This window comes from Mobula hypostoma, chromosome 21, assembly GCF_963921235.1.
Source record: "Mobula hypostoma chromosome 21, sMobHyp1.1, whole genome shotgun sequence".
NCBI classification, from domain to species: domain Eukaryota; kingdom Metazoa; phylum Chordata; class Chondrichthyes; order Myliobatiformes; family Myliobatidae; genus Mobula; species Mobula hypostoma.
The window spans coordinates 25,215,021-25,233,875 of record NC_086117.1 but is presented as its reverse complement, the minus strand read 5'-3'; the positions used below and the strand labels follow the sequence as shown (position 1 = coordinate 25,233,875).

The window sequence follows — 18,855 nt, the reverse complement described above, 5'->3', positions numbered from 1 at the left end:
TGGGAGAGGGATAAAGTTCGTCTGCTTCTATTTCTTCTGTTCTCTTGTCCCATCTCTGTTTCAGATACAGGAGCAATATTTCTGAAGGCCAAGGCAGTTTTTTCCTCTGTCCTTTATCTCTCAGCTGAAATCATGATAAAATATATTTTTGATATTATTATACTGTTTATGCAACCTTAACGTGTGCAAAATGGGCGCCCGTTTTCTAAATTATGAAAGCAGTTAATTGGCTGCAAACTGCAAGATAGAACTGCTAGTGGCTGTAAAAAAAAAGCTCCATGTGAATGCCTGTTTCTCTTGAACTGTTGAAAGAAAATAACATATACAAGCTTGGAAAGAGTGACATGATTATTGCCATGTGATTTTATCCCAAAAGCAGTAGGTGGATTGGAATCCTCCAACCAGTAGAGGGTGGAGGAGGTAATTGTCTGAGGCTTTTAAAATGCGATGTGTTTTCGCTTTAGGACACTTAAATATAAGTTGTAAAAAGGCTACAGTTAGAGGGAGGAGAATTAAAACTATTTGCTGCAACGTAGGTCCCAGGGAAACTTTAAATAATTTGCTGCGAAGGCGATTCAAAATATTTATTTTAGAAGGATTTTCTTGTGACGGCATTAACTGTTTTTTTCCCCCATTAGGTGGGCCGAGGTGGGAAGCGGCCTGTAGGATGTGGCTGACGCTGGTGCCACTGCTGCTGGTGTCGGCCTCTGCCGTGAGCGGCCACAACGTCAGCGAAGGGAAGGAGGAGGACTACAAAGATGAGCTCTTGCTCTGCAGGTCGTGCGGTTACGAGGTGGCTGCCAGTCGGGACCTTAAATTCGTGGCCAGTCCCTTGGCTTTGGCTCTGAAGAACGGCACATTGATCGGAGAGCACAGGGTTCCAGTGCAACTCTTTCAGAACCCACAGGGCTATCGTTTCCAGGTGCTCACTTTCAAGAGAGCCGTTGTCCACAAGCATTGGCCGGCAGATGAACAGTTTTCCTGGTTTCCAGGATACTCTTGGACATTAGCAACGTGTCCCAGATGTCACAGCCACTTAGGCAAGAAGCTTGTGTTTACTTATAGAGCTGTACAGCGCTTTAAAATTATGCAGTTATTAAAAATGTTTTACGTTAATTGGTAATTAATCGGTTGCCATTATCAGTAGCTATTATTAACGCTATTAATTTTGCACCTGTGCGTACACTTGGTGGTAATGTTCGTTTCTAAATGCCCTTGAGAATGTGGTGTTTTTGTAGGGAGTTTCGGTTGATAGAATTCAAAGCAGCTCTGCTAAATACGAGACATGCTGCCGGAGGTATATGCTGTGCTAATTAAGCGGGTTGTTTCGTTTTGAATTCTGTCCAGTTGCTTGTGATTTCGAATTGCAAGTCTTCCATTAGATTCCTGGTTTTGTTTTAAGGTGTTAAAAGAACGATGAAGATTTGTTCCTGGCAGAACACTCAACATCTGAGCCCACGCTATTTTTCTTGTCCTGTTTAAATTTGTGGGGAATTTTGTTATTTTAGGATGGGATTTCGTTGGAGACAGAAACCATCTCATTCTGTCTATGTAAATATTTCTGAGAGGTAGTATTTGTAAACGTTGTGAATTTCTAGAGGAGAAAAAGTGTTAGAATAAATGGGGGTTTCTCATTCTGAAAGCATGTTCGTGAAGTGCTTCAAAGATCATGCCTTGACCCACAGTTTATTTACTTTTTAATTTAATGACCCAGAGAAATTATTCAGGTTTGCTGATGACGCTGTTAACATGCTGATATGATATTTCCATTCTGCAACAGGATACAGACTGAAAGTAAAAACTTGGCAAATTGAGGCTTCAAATGGAATTAAAAATAACTTATTTTGTAAATAAGTGAAATATGGGGAGATCTGGGTGGTTTTCTACATAAATATCAAAATGTTGACATGTAGTGTAGCAGGGAGTTGCAGTTGTACAGGGTGGGGCCACACCTGGAGATTTTGTCTATTTATTTAAATGATATATTTAAAGTAAATAAATAAATATTATACTGGTGTTGAAAGCAGTCCTAAAAAATGTTTACTGGGCTAATTCCTGGATGGACGGGTTGTCCACTGCAAGTTATTTAAATAATTGTGTTTTGAAACATGAGGAATAACATTATTGAAAGACAATTCTAGGGTGGGCATGACAAGATCGATGAGAAATTTACATTAGTGCAAGGGTCTCAAGTGGCTATGATTATACAAAAAGGAGTTATTTAAAGGAATTTCTTGCAGATAGGTGAATCTCTTCCTCAACACTGGAGAGCTATGGAAGTAAGATCATTGATGTTAATTAAAGAGGAGTCAGATATATTTTTGAAAGACTGGGGAATAGCACTGAAGAGGAACTGACATTTGGAGCAACTAATTTTTACATAGACTATAGAACGGTACAGCACTGTACAGGCCCTTGGGCCCATGGTGTTGTGCTGATCATAGATGGGTTATATAATTAGAACATAGAAAACCTACAGCACAATACAGGCCCTTCGGCCCACAGTGCTGTGCCAAACGTACTTACTTTAGTAATTACATAGGGTTACCCATCGCCTTCTATTTTTCTAAGCTCCATGTACTGAGATTCTGACAGGCTGTATTTTGGGGGCGGGGGGTGCTACTGCACAGGACCAGAAGAAGCTGCAGAGGGTTGTAAATTTAGTCGGTTCTATCTTGGGTATTGGCTTACTAAGCACCCAGGACAAAAAAAAAAGCTACTATTCCCGCTAGAATTATGCAGGTCAGGAATTCTCAAATTCATTGGCCTTTGACAACCAGTAAAATATGTCTTGTTGTCCAGGAAATAACTGCTCAAATCCCAAGTATGGGCTACAGGAACAGGAATTGCAGATATTACACTGAAAAATTACCCAGCTTTCTACAGGAGACGGAGATTGCTTCTAATTGATGGGAATGTGAGAATAGGTTATGAGGAAAGTTTTTGGGGAATGAAGTTTTGTAAAGTGACAAATAGCTCCTATGTGGTAAGGAAATGAGGAAATATACTTGAATTAGGGATTCAAGGTTGTGGAAACTATCCTGTTTCTTATCTACTTTGGGCCACAGATTCACAGGAGTAAATAAAGGTGTTGCCTTTTTTCAATAATCCTTTGAATGTATTCTTTAATTTCTTTTTGATTACTTGATAAACTTTTCCTGAGACAAGTCAAAATAGTCTATTTCAAGAGTAGTGCCAGATCTCTGAACTTGTGTAACTGGGGCCATGGTGATGGTGGAGGGTCTGGGGCCATGGTGATGGTGGGGGGTTTGGTACTTTTGTATTTAATTTAGAAACAGTGCAGAATAGGGCCTTCAAGTGGCACAATCAGCAACCCCGTATTTAACCCTAGATCAATTTGTTTTTTTTGTGAATTGAGGATTTTGTGAAGAAAGTATTGGTAGTATCTTCTCGTTGTCTTGAATTTTAAAAGTAATACATATCCCAAGTGTACTGTGTGAAAGGGTTCACAGTTGCCTGATTGAGTTTTGTACCAATTCTGGTCTTGACCTTAAAGTAACTCTTCTGAAATGGTTTGCAGTGTATGCTGTATTAAAGGTGATGGTGAATTTCATTGTTTGCCTTTTGGGGTATGGGAAGATCTATGTTTACTTGGATCTTGCAGCCCGTGTCTATGTTTGACCACCAACTTAATGTTTATATCTGTAAGTTTTCAAGTTTGCTCATCTCACGTTTCAAGAACTATTTTGTCCAACACTGGCTGCTTGTATATTCTAAGTCTTTGCCCCTGTGAGAGGTAGTAATCCTTGTACCTGCCTAGGGTTAAACTCTGGAAATTCCTCCTCACCTTCTTTGACCCTAAATGAGTCCTGATGAAGGGTTTCAGCCCAAAATGTCGACTGTTTATTCCTTTTACATGCTGCCTAGCCTGCTGAGTTCCCTTAGCATTTTGTGTGTTGCTTGTACTGTTTTTTTACGTAGGTCATCATAGAAAAGTACTGGCCCTTCTGCCCCCAATGTTGTGCTGACCTTTAACCTACTAAGATCAATCTAACCCTTCCCTCCTACATAGCCTTTAATGCTTCTATCATCCATGTTCCTACCTGTTTCTTATGTGCCCCTAACTTATTTGCCTCTACCACCACCCCTGGCAGGGCATACTACTGACTACCAGCTACTCTGAATAAAACTAACTTCTGACCATTCACCTCTAATTTCCTCATCTAAAAAGTTATGCCCGGTTGTATTAGCCATATCTGCCTGGGAAAAGGTCTCTGGCTGTCCACAGAATATATCCCTCAAGTCACCTCACAACCACCTTCATTCCAAAGAGAAAAGCCCTAGCTTGCTCAACCTATCTTCATAGGACATGCCCTTTAGTCCAGGCAACATCCTGGTAATCTCCTCTGCACCCTCTCCAGAGCTTCCACATCCTTCCTATAATGAGGTGAGCAGAACTGAACCCAATATTATGTGATCTAACCAGGGTTTTAAAGAATGGCAATGTTATCTCGCAGCTCTTGAACTCAATCCCTCAACTAATAAAAATGAACACACCATAAACAAGCATGTCAACTTGTGTGGCAACTTTGAGGGATTTATGGACTGGACCTTAAAACCCTTCTATTCCTTCATGGCTAAGAATTCTATTTTCCAAGATGAATCACTTCAAACTTCTCTGGGTTGAACTTCATCTGCCACTTCTCAGCTCAACTCAGATCCTGCTGCAACCTACAACCCTCTACCCTATCTACAACTCCACCAGCCTTTGTGTTAGCTGCAAATGTACTAACCACTTCAAATGCATCCTTTACATTAAAAAAAAAATCAGCAGGGGACCCAGAAGATCCCTGCGAACAACACTTGTCACCAACCTCCAAGCAGAATTTACTCATCTACCACCACCCTGTTTCTTCTACACAGCCAAGTTTCCCTAGATATCATACTTTGACTTTATAAATGAGCCTAAAGGGAACCTTACCAAATATCTTACTAGAATTCATATACACCACACAGTTTGTTCTACCTTTGTCAATGTGTATTATATTCTCAAAGAATTCAGTCAGGCTCATAAGGCATCACCTGTCTTTCAAATTCATTGTTACCAAGCCACCTTTTATGTTTAGGCCTTGTCCTGGTTTAAACTTTTGTTTATGAAAATGCAAAACATTTGCTATTATATAATGTCTTTCTTGGAAAAAGGCTGAGACTAATCACATTTATGGACTGTTTGTTTTTATTAGGGTGGTCTTTTCAGCCTGATATCTGGCCTCTGTACAGTACAGATGAAGAATTTGAAGAATCTGAAGAGACATTTATTGCCTTGATTATGGATAGACTTCTACAAGAGAACTTTGCTGCTACACTTCTCATGGTGCCCAAGTCTTATCAAAGATAAAATCAGTTATTTTTATAATAAATTTTAATTATTGTGGAGTAAATTACCTTTCACAGGGTGCATACTCATTCAAACATTGATTGTTCAAAATTATCAAAAGTACATGTCATGTACAACCCTGAGATCCACTGTCTTATGGGCATTCATAGTTAATACAAACAAAAATATAGAACATGCAGAGTCCTTGAAAGTGAGTCCAGTCCATAGCGTATGGAAATAGGTCAGTGAAGCATTGACAACTTTTAATATAATAGCAATGTTTTAAAATCATTGTTTCTGCTTGCCTGCAGGCTCTGGCTTGGAAGTGACACCCTGCGGTGTGCTGCTTTATCAAATTTCTATATTTTAAAAAGACTGTCTATTGCATGTGTTTAAGGCTATAAAATAAACAATTATCCTACCACTACCAATGATGGTGATTCAAAATCTTCCGAGTTGAAAATGCCTTCATTTTGTTTCCAATACAGTATCTCCAGTTTTGTCAAATTTTCACTTACTGTAACCTGACAAATGCCCAAAAGTTAATGACAGGCGAATAACATTACTGATTTGAACACTTTCTGCATATTTATTAATGGCTTATTACCTGCCATAGACTTGATTCTGCTTGTGACCTAATTTGAAAGTATATCAGAATCCTCGAGTCCAAAACAAGTCTTTCTAGTATTACCCTTTATTTGGTACTGCAGAGTTCAACTTGCTGTTTTTGAATCAACACTAGATAGTTGGATAAATTTCAAATGGTATAGCCCCACACCAGAAGTTAGGTAAAGACGACAGCCAAGGATCAATTCTGGTGATCCTTTATTCCCTCAAGTATAGTAGATTTCTATACTATTCCAAGTATGCCTTCGAGGGATTGCCTTACTTGGAACATGGGATATTCAATGTTCAAAACTGAAACCTAAACAAAGTTAACAGGAAGAACATTGCTTGGTGGCACTACGCTGTAAGTTTCTATGATATTCTACATTTTACTCTTACTCTTGTCTTAAAGTCTACAGGTTTCAAAATATGGCAGTACATGATTGTACTTTACATCTAAACCAATGCACACCAGTTTCAAGGCATGCGAGATCATTATATCACATTACTTGGGTTTATTTCCTTCATGAATGTGGAGAGATTCCTCGTTTTAACAGCAAAAGCCTATACATAGGCCAATTCCAAAGTAACCAGACTTCAGATACCTCATGAAACAGCAAATCATTACAGTCTAAATCACTTGAAATATTAAACTACTTATAATAGCAATGCTAAAAATCAGATGAATAATCCTTGATACAGTAGTAAAGACAATGTACAGCACTGTGGCAAAACATGTATACAAAGTTTATTGATAACATGACAGATGAGAATCATTTGTTTTAAAAAAACAAGCTTTAAAGATGAAGTCACGACACCTCAGATTGCCACATGAAACAAACCCCAGTACATGGGTGTCTATAAACCAGAGGAACATTCCAAAATATTGTTTAAACACCTTCCTCTCCAGAACATTTAAGCAAAAAGATGGTGCAGCCATGTCCAATGCTAGGACAGATAATGTAAACAAAATTTCTGAAAAATCTAGACAGCTCTAGATATCAGTAGATTGTATACCATCTATTATTAAAAGCCCTCAAGACCATCAACTTTTCAGCGCAAGGAACCATATACCTTATGCTTACATTGCTGGTGGTAGAATTATTATCCATTCCTTTAATTTTCCAAATGAAACCAAATAGTGTGATTGGTAACCACAATTATCCATCACCAGTGGAGTAGCAAGACTTCAACAGAAGGACTCTTGGGAATATGGATATCCTTGGTGGAAAAACATGCCAATGAATAATACTTAAGACATACAAAACACCAGCAGAAATCTGATTTGCACCCATGAAACTATCATTAGCTGCTCTGGTTATATTGTAGTCTAGTGGATTACTGAACAGATGTTATGAAGTTTGTTGCAGTACCAATGACTAAGGATATGTAATTTGCAGAATAAATATACAAAGCCAATTTAGGGCACCATTCTGGCTAGATTTAGAACAAGGCAGCATGTGTGCTGTAGCATTATATAATGGCCTATTTTCTAGCTGGTAATGCAAGTGATATTATTTCCCTCAAAAATTAACTGATGAGACTGAAAAATTCCTACTGAGAAAAATCAAATAGGTGGGATAGGATTAATGAAACAATACTTTGGCCACAATGAAAAATGCAATTTAACAAAACTGCATAAATCAGGATTTATGGAATTGGGACAAGTTTATGAAACACAGAACAGCTGTAATCAGAGGTCAACCTTTTCACTGCACAATAGCAATTCAAAATGGTTATAACTCAATACAAAGCAAATTTGACCAGGACAATGGAATAGCAACAGGAATAACAAGTAACTTGAGGTACTTGTATCCTGACTTTTAATAACTGAGCTCCCACTGTTGTAACACTAAAGGACAACTAATCCGAAAGAAAATCAAAATTGAATATTAGCACTTATCACCAGAAATAAAACAATTTAAGAGTGCATCAAATCCAGCGTACAATCAATTTGAATTCAAAAAAATCAAGCCCAATTGAGGTTCAAATAATTATATACAATAATCTATAAACTGGAGCTAATTGCACAGTTGGCATAGTACCCATGGCAGATTCTAGATCAAGAAAACTGTCAGATGCATAACTATTGGCAAGACAACATACAACTTACAAATTTAACTACAAGACAAAAGAAAAATCTTGGAAGAGAAAGACCATTTATTAGCTAACTGTCCAATGCAAAATGTGGTAATCAAACTTGCAATGTAGCATTGGACCCAACTGATTGAAGGAAATGCCAAGTTGTAAACTGATTTGTTTTAGTTACAATCTCGTCTATTAAATACAGAAAAGGTATCTAAATACAAACATATGGGTTGTTTACACATTTTGAACATAAACCAGGCTAGAAACACTAAGTATACAATAGTAGGCCTGAATACATTTAATTACCCTTTTTGAGCCTATATTGCATTAAAACAAATTGCAATTTAAATCAGTATCAAATTGCAATTAACACCAAAAAAATAGCACTGGGCCCATGACTTGTTTTCAACTTTGCTCATTTAGACTAAGACTTTCATTACTTGGCTGATTATAACAGAGTAGAGAATTAACGATGCAAAAATTAATTTAGAACCACCACTTTTGAAACAAGCAATTTTTATGGTATTCATTAGATACTACTTCAGATCTATAGAATTTCCTCAAACATTTAAAATAACTATTTATGACCGAAAACAAGCCCTCAAAACATTCCAGGTGAAAAGTAAACTCACCACACACTTTTTGTGTACACATTTAGTTTTATTGTAACAAAGCAACTTGTACACTTTTAACGTTTAAAACTGAGCAATTTTCCTTTCCAGTGAAACAAAAAATTACATTAGAGAATGTAGATTCCAATAAGATTCTACAGGTTGTCACCATCTGCTGTGGGGCTCAAATCGATTAATATTTAAAAGTGTTGGCTTTGGTTGCACGGGATGTTGTAAAAATATACAATGCATCAACGTGCTAAGTACAGCCATGTCCTCAAAATACCCAACAAACCCACCCTTTAGAACCCAACCATCTGCATCTACCCCAGGCGCTTCAATCACACCCCAATTTGTTACAAGAGAGAAGGAAACAAGGACGATGGTAACTGCCATTTGTCCACATCACATGGAAACACAGTGTAATCTCTGGGCCAGAACTGGTAAGAAAAAAGCCTATTCAAAATTATCTATGGTCACAGCACAAAAGGTAGAGAGAAGTTCTGGGCTTCCAACAGAGGGAATTTGTCAGTGGTGGGGTTAAAATAAAAAGTAAAAAAAATACAAAGCACATTACTATGGAGGTCTGTGTGCTGATCATCTGGTTAGAGGACAATTCATCAGTTCATGGAAAATGGCAGAAAGAGATTGCCACTGTTGTTTGCGCATGTAACTCATCCCAATTGTGTATATGGTTTAAGGACCTCAGGAGAACAAGGAAACTGAGCACAAAAAGACAGCAACTTGCTCCCAGGGACTAAAGAAAAAAAAAAGTAGGGGGAGGTGGTGAATGTCAACAGCAAACAAATCAGTCATCTTCTCCTTCCTCCTCCTGAAAAGAAAAGGGACAAAGGTTAGTGACAATGTCTGAAATTATTTTCCAAGAACAACTGATAATTGAAAACCACAGGAATCATGCAACAATCAGTAAATATTTAATACTTTCATTTAGAAAATTGACCATGACCTATTTAAAGTTCCTACAAGATATGTTAGCAAGTAATCACATAATGGTTAAATGACACTCAAAATCTGGATTTTGCATTCATTACCCAAACTAGCCTGCCGTATAAAAATTATAGACCGTACATTTCAAACAGAAGCAACTGCTCTAACCTCTGCTTCTTCCCCTTCTTCCTCTTCCTCCTCATCTTCTTCTTCATCTTCATCACCCTCTTCATCAATGTCCTCCAAACCCTCCTCTTCTTCCTCATCTTCATCTTCTTCTTCACCGTCCCCTTCTTCATCTTCCATATCTGGAACCTGGGAACACATCATCATTGTCAATAATGGGGCAACACTGGATGACATGAAGCTACAAAGTGAAATAAAGCAAAGCTGTTGCAGCAAACTTAGATTTCAATAAGTGTATATACTGATAAACAATGAATATTCAAATACCAGCTTACTACTGACATGGGATGGCATTTAATCAGTAAATTCAATCACAAAGGAAACTGGAGAATTTAAGTTTTATCAAGAATATGAAACTAACATCAACTATGGCAACAATTCAGTAAAACAACCCAAACAGCTCTATCCAGGATATTCTTAGTCTGGCTTAGTTGAAAATCTAGATCTTCAACTAACTCAAACAGCTTTCAGCGCATTTAGATGATACAGCAAATGCCAGAATTACAATTGACGACATCCAGTGAATGAAACTAAGTTAGCTTCAGAAAAATTAACATAATACCATCCCATGTTCCTAGATAGAAAGTAAATTTAAAATCAATCCAGTCAAAACCAGACCATTTTGGGCCACTTTTGATCAAAAACTAGAACTGAATTTCCTACAAGACAACTGCTGATAAAGCTGGACTTCTTAAACGATTAAGAGCAGCAATCAAAATATTCAAACTGACAAAAAATAAAATGCACTCACTAAATAGTACTGCAAGGGGTTCGGCCAGATGTCATCCTTGATAACCTCTCCGAGTTCATCTGCACCAGCATCTGAGTGATCAGTAAACCAGGTGAAAAAGCTTTCTGGCTCTTCATGTTGCCGCTTCCTGCCCACTTTGGTTTGTGACTGGCTGGAGCGCTTTGTCAGGTCCTTAAAGATAACATGAATATATTATAGACAACCCATTGCATTAAGGTCAGTAAGGGAATTTAAAATACAACATTGGCGATACGAAGGAGCCCAGTTATCTCATTATTCTCAAGTGAAAAATTAAGGATAAGTTTAATTCAGCACAATGACAAAAATGTAGAGAAAACCAAAGGGTTTCAACATGAATAATACCACTATATCATATTACAAGATCTGCTCTTAAGCTTTTGTCATGATCTATTATCTGGAAGGGGAAAGAAGAACTGCTGCCATATATTTAAAATCAATACTATAGAAGAGAATAAAAAGTCAAAGCTAAATTTAACAATCTTGAAGACAATTTTGTACCTCTCTAGCAACAATGCTAAAGATTTAAAAATAACTGCTTAGTAAACAGGGAAAAACAAAAAAAAAAATCTTATAAGCACTCTACCTAGATACATCTTAGCAACATTAAAATTATAGAATGAAGCAATTACTGATCTAATTTTAAGCTGCTAACAGTAGGAATCCAAGGTCCAAAAGAGCCGATTCTATGCTGCATCTCAATAAATTAAAATTTATTGGACTGGACCTTAAACCGTGAAAATGACAAGTCACATCTCCTGTAGTCTTGGGTAGTATAGAAATGGGAAACATTTTTTAAGCCTGATATTTGCCTTAGACGGTGGCCAATTCCTGAAAACTTTTACACTTTGGCTCCATAATACTTTATTTAATAAACTTATGAAAGATAATCAATTGTCCTCACCCTAACAGTCTTTCCCTTTAGTTGTAGATGGTACATGGAACAAGTGTTCCACACTGCCCCCCCCCACTTTTAAGGACTTTGACATCATCTTGCAATTAATACAAATCTAGATACTTTCAAAGCCAATAATATGAAAATATTGATCTATTAAATTACTAAAGCATCCATGATAATACAGGAGCACTGTTTCCCTTTTTGCAAGTTTTCCCACTTTTTTTGGCACTGTATGCTGTTAGACTTTATCTATTGGTCAGCCTTACCTTTCCTGGTTTCCATTTGATTTCTGTTGATTTTGAAGATGGATCTCCATTTTCATTCAGATGAAACTCTTTGGACAGAACTTTATTATCAAAGTACGGGTTCTCATCAAAATACTGAAAACAAAAGCCATCCATTAGATTTCTTCCAATGTTAATACAAGAGAAAAATTTTGAACCAAAAGAAAACCGGGGCAAGAGTAAAACAAAAATCACCCTGCACAAAATGATAGCAACTACCCACGAGATGAGTCAAGATTACTTTAAGGAAAAGCTACACAAAAAATTCTAAATATTTGCATCAACTTTATTGAAACTGCAATTTCACAAAATGTTAGCTGCAAATGCAAATTGGTTTTACTGGGAAAATGTCACATCAACACAGAAAAATCAAATCTGCTTGAACTTGCACAGAAATCATAATTATACCAAGCAATTTAAATCTTCTTCCAGTTTTGAACTTACAACAGGCTAAATAACCACTACCTCACTTAGGTCAATTACCCAACTTTTCAGAGCACATAATTAAGCTGAACTTGTCCATCATAACAGTGAATGTGTACCATCACCACCCCCCCCCCCAAATACCACCCTTTAGAGTTTGTGATTCAGAGCAATCAGACAAAACAGACTGGCCAGCAATGAATGTGAGGTACCAGTGTAGTATTAAACAGGATATCCATATCTCTGGGATCTCTTTGTTTCATCCAAGCTCTAGGTATTAATTTATTCCTAACTATAAATCAAATATGGATTTAGAACTCCATTTTATTTACAAGTTTCAGAAATATTCATTGGCCGCTAGAGAAATAAGGTTAAATGCAATAAGTACAGCATCTTACTATAAAACAGAGCATAACGATTACAATTGGTAGGTAAAAACACAACATCCACATAGATTGCGTGTTTAAACTGTATGCTGTTTCCACACATTATAATAAAGATTTATGTAAGTTATGATTATAAACAAGTTATTTTACAATTGATTGATATACTTACAAAATCTATTCTATAACCTGATTTGATATCTTCGAATTCTGTCACTTCCACTCTTGTCAGATAATGCAGTGCCTCTTCATCCTCTTCTCCCAGAAGTGCAGATACTGGAAACAAAATAGCAAATTTTAAGTTTAACCCAGTCATAGAATTTATTAATACTTAGCAATAAAGGTATAAAAAACACCATCATAGGATTTCAGTTCAATGTGAAGTGTCAAAACACTAAGTGGCTCACTTATGAGAAAATAGCAGTATACGTAAGATGCTGAATTCAGAGCACAAAATAAAAAAGGAAACACATTAACATGCATCCATGGACAAAATAATTTGTATATGTCAAAATTCCTCTAATAATTAAGTCAGCAAGTCAGAGTTCCACAATCAACATTTTTCAAATACATCTCTTGGTTGTCACAGATCCTTATTCTACTCAACTACAAGAATTTCCCACAGTACAAATGGACATTGGTGAAAGGCAAATACATTTATTCATACAATTTCAAACACTGTTGGATAAGCAGTAACTGTATTACAAATAATTACATATTAACAATCTAGAGCAATAACGTGTTACATTAAAAACAAAATTAAACTACCCACTTTGCCAAAAAAAAGCTGAATTGGGCATCAATTTTAGCTCCCCCCCGCCAACAAAAAGCCTTTGTGAATTGGAAAGGAAATATGATTCCCAAAGATCCTCCCCTTCAGGGATGCAATGGAGCAAGACAGAAGATAAAAATTTCAGCTGTGGAAACCCCCCATTTTGCTATACACCCCAATTTACATATAGACTCAAGCTGCCACCAAATTTTACAGCAGAATTATAAAAATTTTCACAGAATCCTGTCCATGAAGCAAGGTGTTTACTTTATGGGATTGCACCAGGCATTATCAATAATGAGAAAACAATCAATTTTATACAGATACCCACCACAGGAATATTTAGGTGGGTAAAAATTGAATAGGTGATGGATAGATCTACTCTAAATCTTCCCAAATGTTAAAACTGGAATTAAGTTTAGATTTAAAGCAGAAATGAACTTAACTTGTCTTTGTAATTACTACCACATTTAACCCAGTTGTAAAAACAATACATAACAAACTTGGAAAGAGTTGGCATCAAGTTATAACCACTTATTATATGATTCTATGCCAAAGGCCACAAAAAAGCTACAACCTAGCTTGGGAAACAATTTTTGACCACAGAAGCAGCATAATCCACTGAAGCTCTAGCCCCACACAAATACCAAATACTCAGTGCTTCAAATTGTAAGTGCAGTAAGCCACACCATTTTAATTACAATGTGCAATAAACAATGGCTCCCTCCAGGGGTCACCATTAAGGAGAGCCACCTCTTGGCAAGTAATAATAATTACAAATGCTATAAAGTTCAGTTTATCAACATATTGTAGCCTTAAAGTATTACACTAATTAGACAGTTACAAAGACTATACTGCTCAGTTGAACATAGTACTTTCAGCAAAACATGAAAATTTCATTTTCACAAGACAACCCATCTTCAAATAAATGTCCTATTTAATGACCTTCCAGAGTTTGACCACCCACCAAAATTCACTTCATTTTAGTGCTTACCTTGTGGATGGTTGACAAACGTGGTCACCCAAAAATTGGGGATTTTGGCAATGAGTTCTGACCGCTTCTGGAAATATGGCTGGCGTAGCTTGTTGTATTTTTGCTCTACTTTCAAAATTTCCTCACTTGCCTGTTCATTCAGCCTAAGCAAAAATAGGTTTAAAAACAGTCACAATTATTAGTAGCCTATTGAATATTACATTTGAGGCAAAAAGTAAAAAAGACAAAGAGTTCAAGACATACAATTTACCACACTTCTGTTCACAATCCAGCATGCATTGCTAAAGGTCTCTCCAAAAAAAGTGAAGCCAGATGAACTATTAGTCGCCAAAATCAAAAGTCAACATAAATTATACTGACCTCTTCCAAGACAGCAAATTATCCACTGAAATACAAGCTCTACAACTCTTCTCTCACTTACACCACTACTATTTCACCACTCCCCCCTTGTAACCTTTCAAATGAGTGCTAATAATCCACAAACCCGATTGCCTAGCCATATAACCCAAGTTTCTTCATATTGGATTTTTGCTCATTTTAAATAGTAATGTACCAATTTTCCAATTCAGCAAGAAATTGTGAGATGCATTAAAAAATCTCAACTAAAATGCCAAGCAAACTCTAAAAGCATTTGGTTACAAAATGATGGGGTGTATGTTTAGCTGCAGCCACACAGTAATAATTAATTCACAACTACAGCACAGGCCTGCACAAACTTTAGAAGTACAAACAAAATTCAATCAGGGCAAGTAGGGAACTACAGCGAGTTAGCTGTAATGGGCAACTTCAATAAATTTAAAGAGGCCAATTTTTATAAGAGGGAAACATCAGTTTTTAAACAAGCCAAGCGAATATCTCCCAATAAACTAAAAGATCAAGGCACAATTTTGGATTTGGATCAGAAATTAACTATTCAGAGGGAATCCAAATGTGAAGCTGACCATCTGCAAATAGTGTCAGCATTGAAAAACTCAGAATATCCTTTATAAAACTAAAAATTATAACTTTAATAAGTACATCTACAATAGCAGCAATTTATTATCAATATGTACAGCAATTCTTTAAAAATCAGCAAAAAATTAAATAACTAAGAGATTTTCTATTAATTTGATAGACTTGAAAGCAATTTTACAAAGTCTCATCATCAGAATCAAATTAAGCAGAGGAAATATTTTCAAACAATGATGCTGTCTGATGCTAAACCAGACATTTGCTCCATGGAGCTAAAATGCAAAGTTACAGAAATTATTTAACCTTACCTGTCTATTTCATTTTGTACTTCATCAATGTGTTCAATGGCTTCCTGTTGCTCTTTTTCTACAAGCAAAGTTTCATGTTTTAAAATTATTTAAATTAAAAAATCACAACATTAGCAAGTATTTAAAAAATCTTATCGCTTGATAATTCTAAATGATGCAGCTACATGAAAAACTTCTCTGAAAAGCGTCATCTTAAAGCATGCTGCCTTTCAAATACAAGTCAATGCCACACTCAATCTTGTGCTGAAAGAAGCAGTAAACTTCATTATGCATCAAAGGTCATGAACTTATGTTTAAAAAGAATTACATTAAATCTTAGAAAGCAATGGGCAAGCTTCAAAGGAACAAACACTCACTTAATGAACTTCGTAGAAAACATTCCAGAATTTAATAGAAAAACAGAAGTAAATTTAGTTAAATGGCTCTAGATTACCCTCAAGGAATATACTCTCTCTATTTATCACATTTCTCAACTAGAACCGGAAAAATTAGCGATAGAACATGGCATTCACAAATAGATGCCCGATTCACATTGCTCCAAAACTCCTCCTCCATCCCAATCGGACCTCAGCTATAACGAATCTAAACCAAGAAACGTCAACAATTCGCCAACGACCCACGTTTCAGTGCCGCTTCCCTTTGTGTTGAATGAACCCCTGCTAAATTACAGGCCGCGTGGTTCCTACCCAAAGGAAGTCACTACTTCGATGGCTCTACAGAACAAAATAAATGAATTGTAACGAAAAACTGCCGAAACATGCATATTATTTACGATAGGTTCATTTGTGCTATCACACGATTTTTACGATTTTGATTTATGTATTCAATTCCCCCGTTTCATAATGGTTGAAATAAAACTCTGGAAATAAATTTGACTTTTAGACGGATTTTATTTCCGAGAATACGTCTCAGAGGCACACAAACCACCAATTTTAAAAGGAAAATATGCAAGTCTTAAAACCAAAGCGGAGCTCAATAAAATTAATCTCCACAAATACCCCATGTGTGGAGTTATGGTTTGAGTAGTATTGTGGCTTTTCATTTCCGGCGCTCGCGGTTCAAATCACCTTACTCCCAGCGAGCAAGAAAAAGCTAATCCCTTTAACACCAGGCCGCGTGGTTAGGCCTCTGTTCCCCAGTCGCCAGTCTCCAACCCACCCCAAGTAATGCAGATACTAGCGGGAGGCAACAGTCGGAACATCGCTCGCAGCACATTGCCCTTGCCGCTCTTGCATTCGCGTGGAGGCGGGAGTGCGTGTGTGGAGAAATGGAGCAACTCACCTCCGGCCGATGAGCAGGCCGCGGCGGCTCCGTTTCTCTTTCCTGGTATCATGGCGGCCGCCTTACACAATGAGGGAGGAGGAGGAGAGATTCTGTCTTTTTTTCTCCCTCTGTACGCGAGTTCATAAACATGGCGCCGGAGTGAATGAGTTACCCTCCCGCGCTGTCTTTCAGCTCCTCTCCAGCCTGACCGAGAGGGGGAGCGTGGGACCGCCATTCCGCGCATATATACACACACACACATTAATATTATACATACTCAAACAGGCCTTCACTCAACTCACAGAAGGTTCCAAACACAACTTACACAGCTTTATACACAATACATACATTTAGCAAAAAAAAATCCCGTGTCTCGAAATTACCTGAGGTCTCGTCTGCTCCATCATGGTTCGAGTTCACCTCTTTTTTACTCATCTTTGTCGCTGGGACCGACATCTTGGAAGAAGGAAAGAGGGGGAAATAAAAAAAGGAGGAAAAAAAAGATGAAAAGCTCTGACTCGCGCTTTTTTTTTAATCTTCCCTTGGTTCGGTCTCTTTTCCCCCCTCGAAGGCTCAGTGGGTCTCGCGCCTCTACCACAGTAAAAAAACGCTCGAGCCCAATAGCTCCACACGCACGCGCGCGTACACACCACAAGCGCTCCAAACTACCACGCATGCGCAGTGCGCCGCCCTTGCGCCTACATACCCTTCAGCGTTGCCTTCCATTGGCCAGTCTTGGCGGCGGCCGTGGCGGCGCGAGGGGCCACGGTGACGTCAGGAGGCATTGGGCACCAATTGGACCAGGTCGTCATGGCGACAGGGCGCGCTGATTGGGTCGCGTCGAATATTAGCTCATGCTCTGTGTGACAGAGGGTTCTTTTTTGTGTGTGTGTGGGAGGCGGATGAGTCCTTAGCTCTGAACATTTCGGTTAAGAAATAAACTAAAATCGATTTAGATTCTATTTGGTTTTATAACTTAACGGACCATGTTCACCGATGAGGTACAAGAGGCCGTGTCAGTGGAGTCGCGCTGGAGAAAAGCTCCTGAGCTCTGTGACGCAGTTTGTCAAACAGTGGAGGTTCGGCGTGCCGAAGCCTCAGTGCAGATACGACGTAGCGCGGAGATCAGTACGCAGACAGAGCTGAACGACGGCCGAGAGCTCTCGGTCCTGGATCAGAACATCGAGCCATCGGTTGATTTTCCGCGTCTGGTTCGTTTTCTGCGGCAAGCGGAGCCGATATTGATCAGGGAATTAAAGAAGAACGTCCAAAGCCACGCGTTTGATGGGTTTGAAGTTAACTGGATAGACCAACCACAGACAGTGAGTTGGTGGGAATTTAAATATATCTCAGATATAGTGTTATCTTGCAATATAACTTGTAGCATGCAATTTTGAATTCATTTGTATGATATACACTTTCATATACATACAAATATCAATTCTCATACACCACTCGATGCGCTTAAATAAACGGACTCTGTTTGCATGACAGCTGTTGCAAACTTTAACAAGCAAAGCATTTTCTTGGATCGAGACAGATGAAAACAAGAATGCGAAACGATATTAATGAAAGCCTAAATAAGTTATGTAGCCTCCGTTTGAGGGGACTTGCAAACTCGAGAATGCTAATGGATTATATAATCTTTGACCTATATACCTGGCTTTTGTTTCGTAGTCCTTCATAAATTTAATGTAGCGATAGAACTTCATAAATTTCAATGAGCTTTAGATTTGAAATTAGTAATGGCTTGAATTCAAACGTTGTTTCGTACTTTCTATTCTCTTTCGGTTCCAGAAATACATCCCGACTTTGCTGCTACAAATTACTCAGCCAGTGAAATAGTTCGTTAATTTCCCTGTAATATCGTGCAAAGTTTTAATCAAAGCCCTTATCCAATAAATTCCGGGAACTATAACCCTACTTTGCATTAATTTCCGAGAGGGAAAGGTATCATGATTATTCATTAGTACCAGTGCTATTGGTGTGAAATGCAGTTTTTCCACTGTCTGTTGATTAGTTTCATTTAGATG

At 37.7% G+C, this 18,855-nt stretch overlaps 3 protein-coding genes across 4 annotated transcripts in view; 2 read left to right on the top strand and 1 right to left on the bottom strand.

The window, feature by feature from the left end:
* The first annotated feature begins 397 nt into the window (after window positions 1–397).
* On the top strand, window positions 398–6,042 carry si:ch211-51h9.7 (uncharacterized protein LOC558400 homolog). The gene is made up of 3 exons (XM_063073672.1): window positions 398–532; window positions 639–1,040; window positions 5,205–6,042. Exons 2-3 carry the CDS (start codon window positions 668–670, stop codon window positions 5,357–5,359), a joined length of 528 nt encoding a protein of 175 aa, XP_062929742.1. The 5' UTR covers window positions 398–532; window positions 639–667; the 3' UTR covers window positions 5,360–6,042.
* Window positions 6,043–8,671: 2,629 nt separating this feature from the next.
* LOC134359880 (protein SET) lies at window positions 8,672–17,477 on the bottom strand. 2 transcript variants are annotated; one of them, XM_063073671.1, is made up of 8 exons: window positions 17,206–17,477; window positions 15,560–15,617; window positions 14,301–14,443; window positions 12,707–12,810; window positions 11,711–11,824; window positions 10,529–10,699; window positions 9,760–9,906; window positions 8,672–9,475 (listed from the first exon to the last, which is right to left on the bottom strand). In XM_063073671.1, the coding sequence occupies exons 1-8, from the start codon at window positions 17,276–17,278 to the stop codon at window positions 9,452–9,454; spliced, it is 834 nt and encodes a 277-aa protein (XP_062929741.1). In that variant the 5' UTR covers window positions 17,279–17,477; the 3' UTR covers window positions 8,672–9,451. The 2 variants fall into 2 exon arrangements, with proteins under 2 accessions (XP_062929741.1, XP_062929740.1); XM_063073670.1 differs by lacking the exon at window positions 17,206–17,477 and adding an exon at window positions 16,841–17,081.
* An 85-nt stretch (window positions 17,478–17,562) lies between these two features.
* dync2i2 (dynein 2 intermediate chain 2) overlaps window positions 17,563–18,855 on the top strand; it is a 41,231-nt gene continuing 39,938 nt past the window's right edge. The window contains exon 1 of the mRNA XM_063073132.1: window positions 17,563–18,144. Within this exon, the coding sequence (XP_062929202.1) occupies window positions 17,809–18,144 (336 nt within the window). The 5' untranslated portion in view covers window positions 17,563–17,808. The remainder of the gene's footprint in view (window positions 18,145–18,855) is intronic.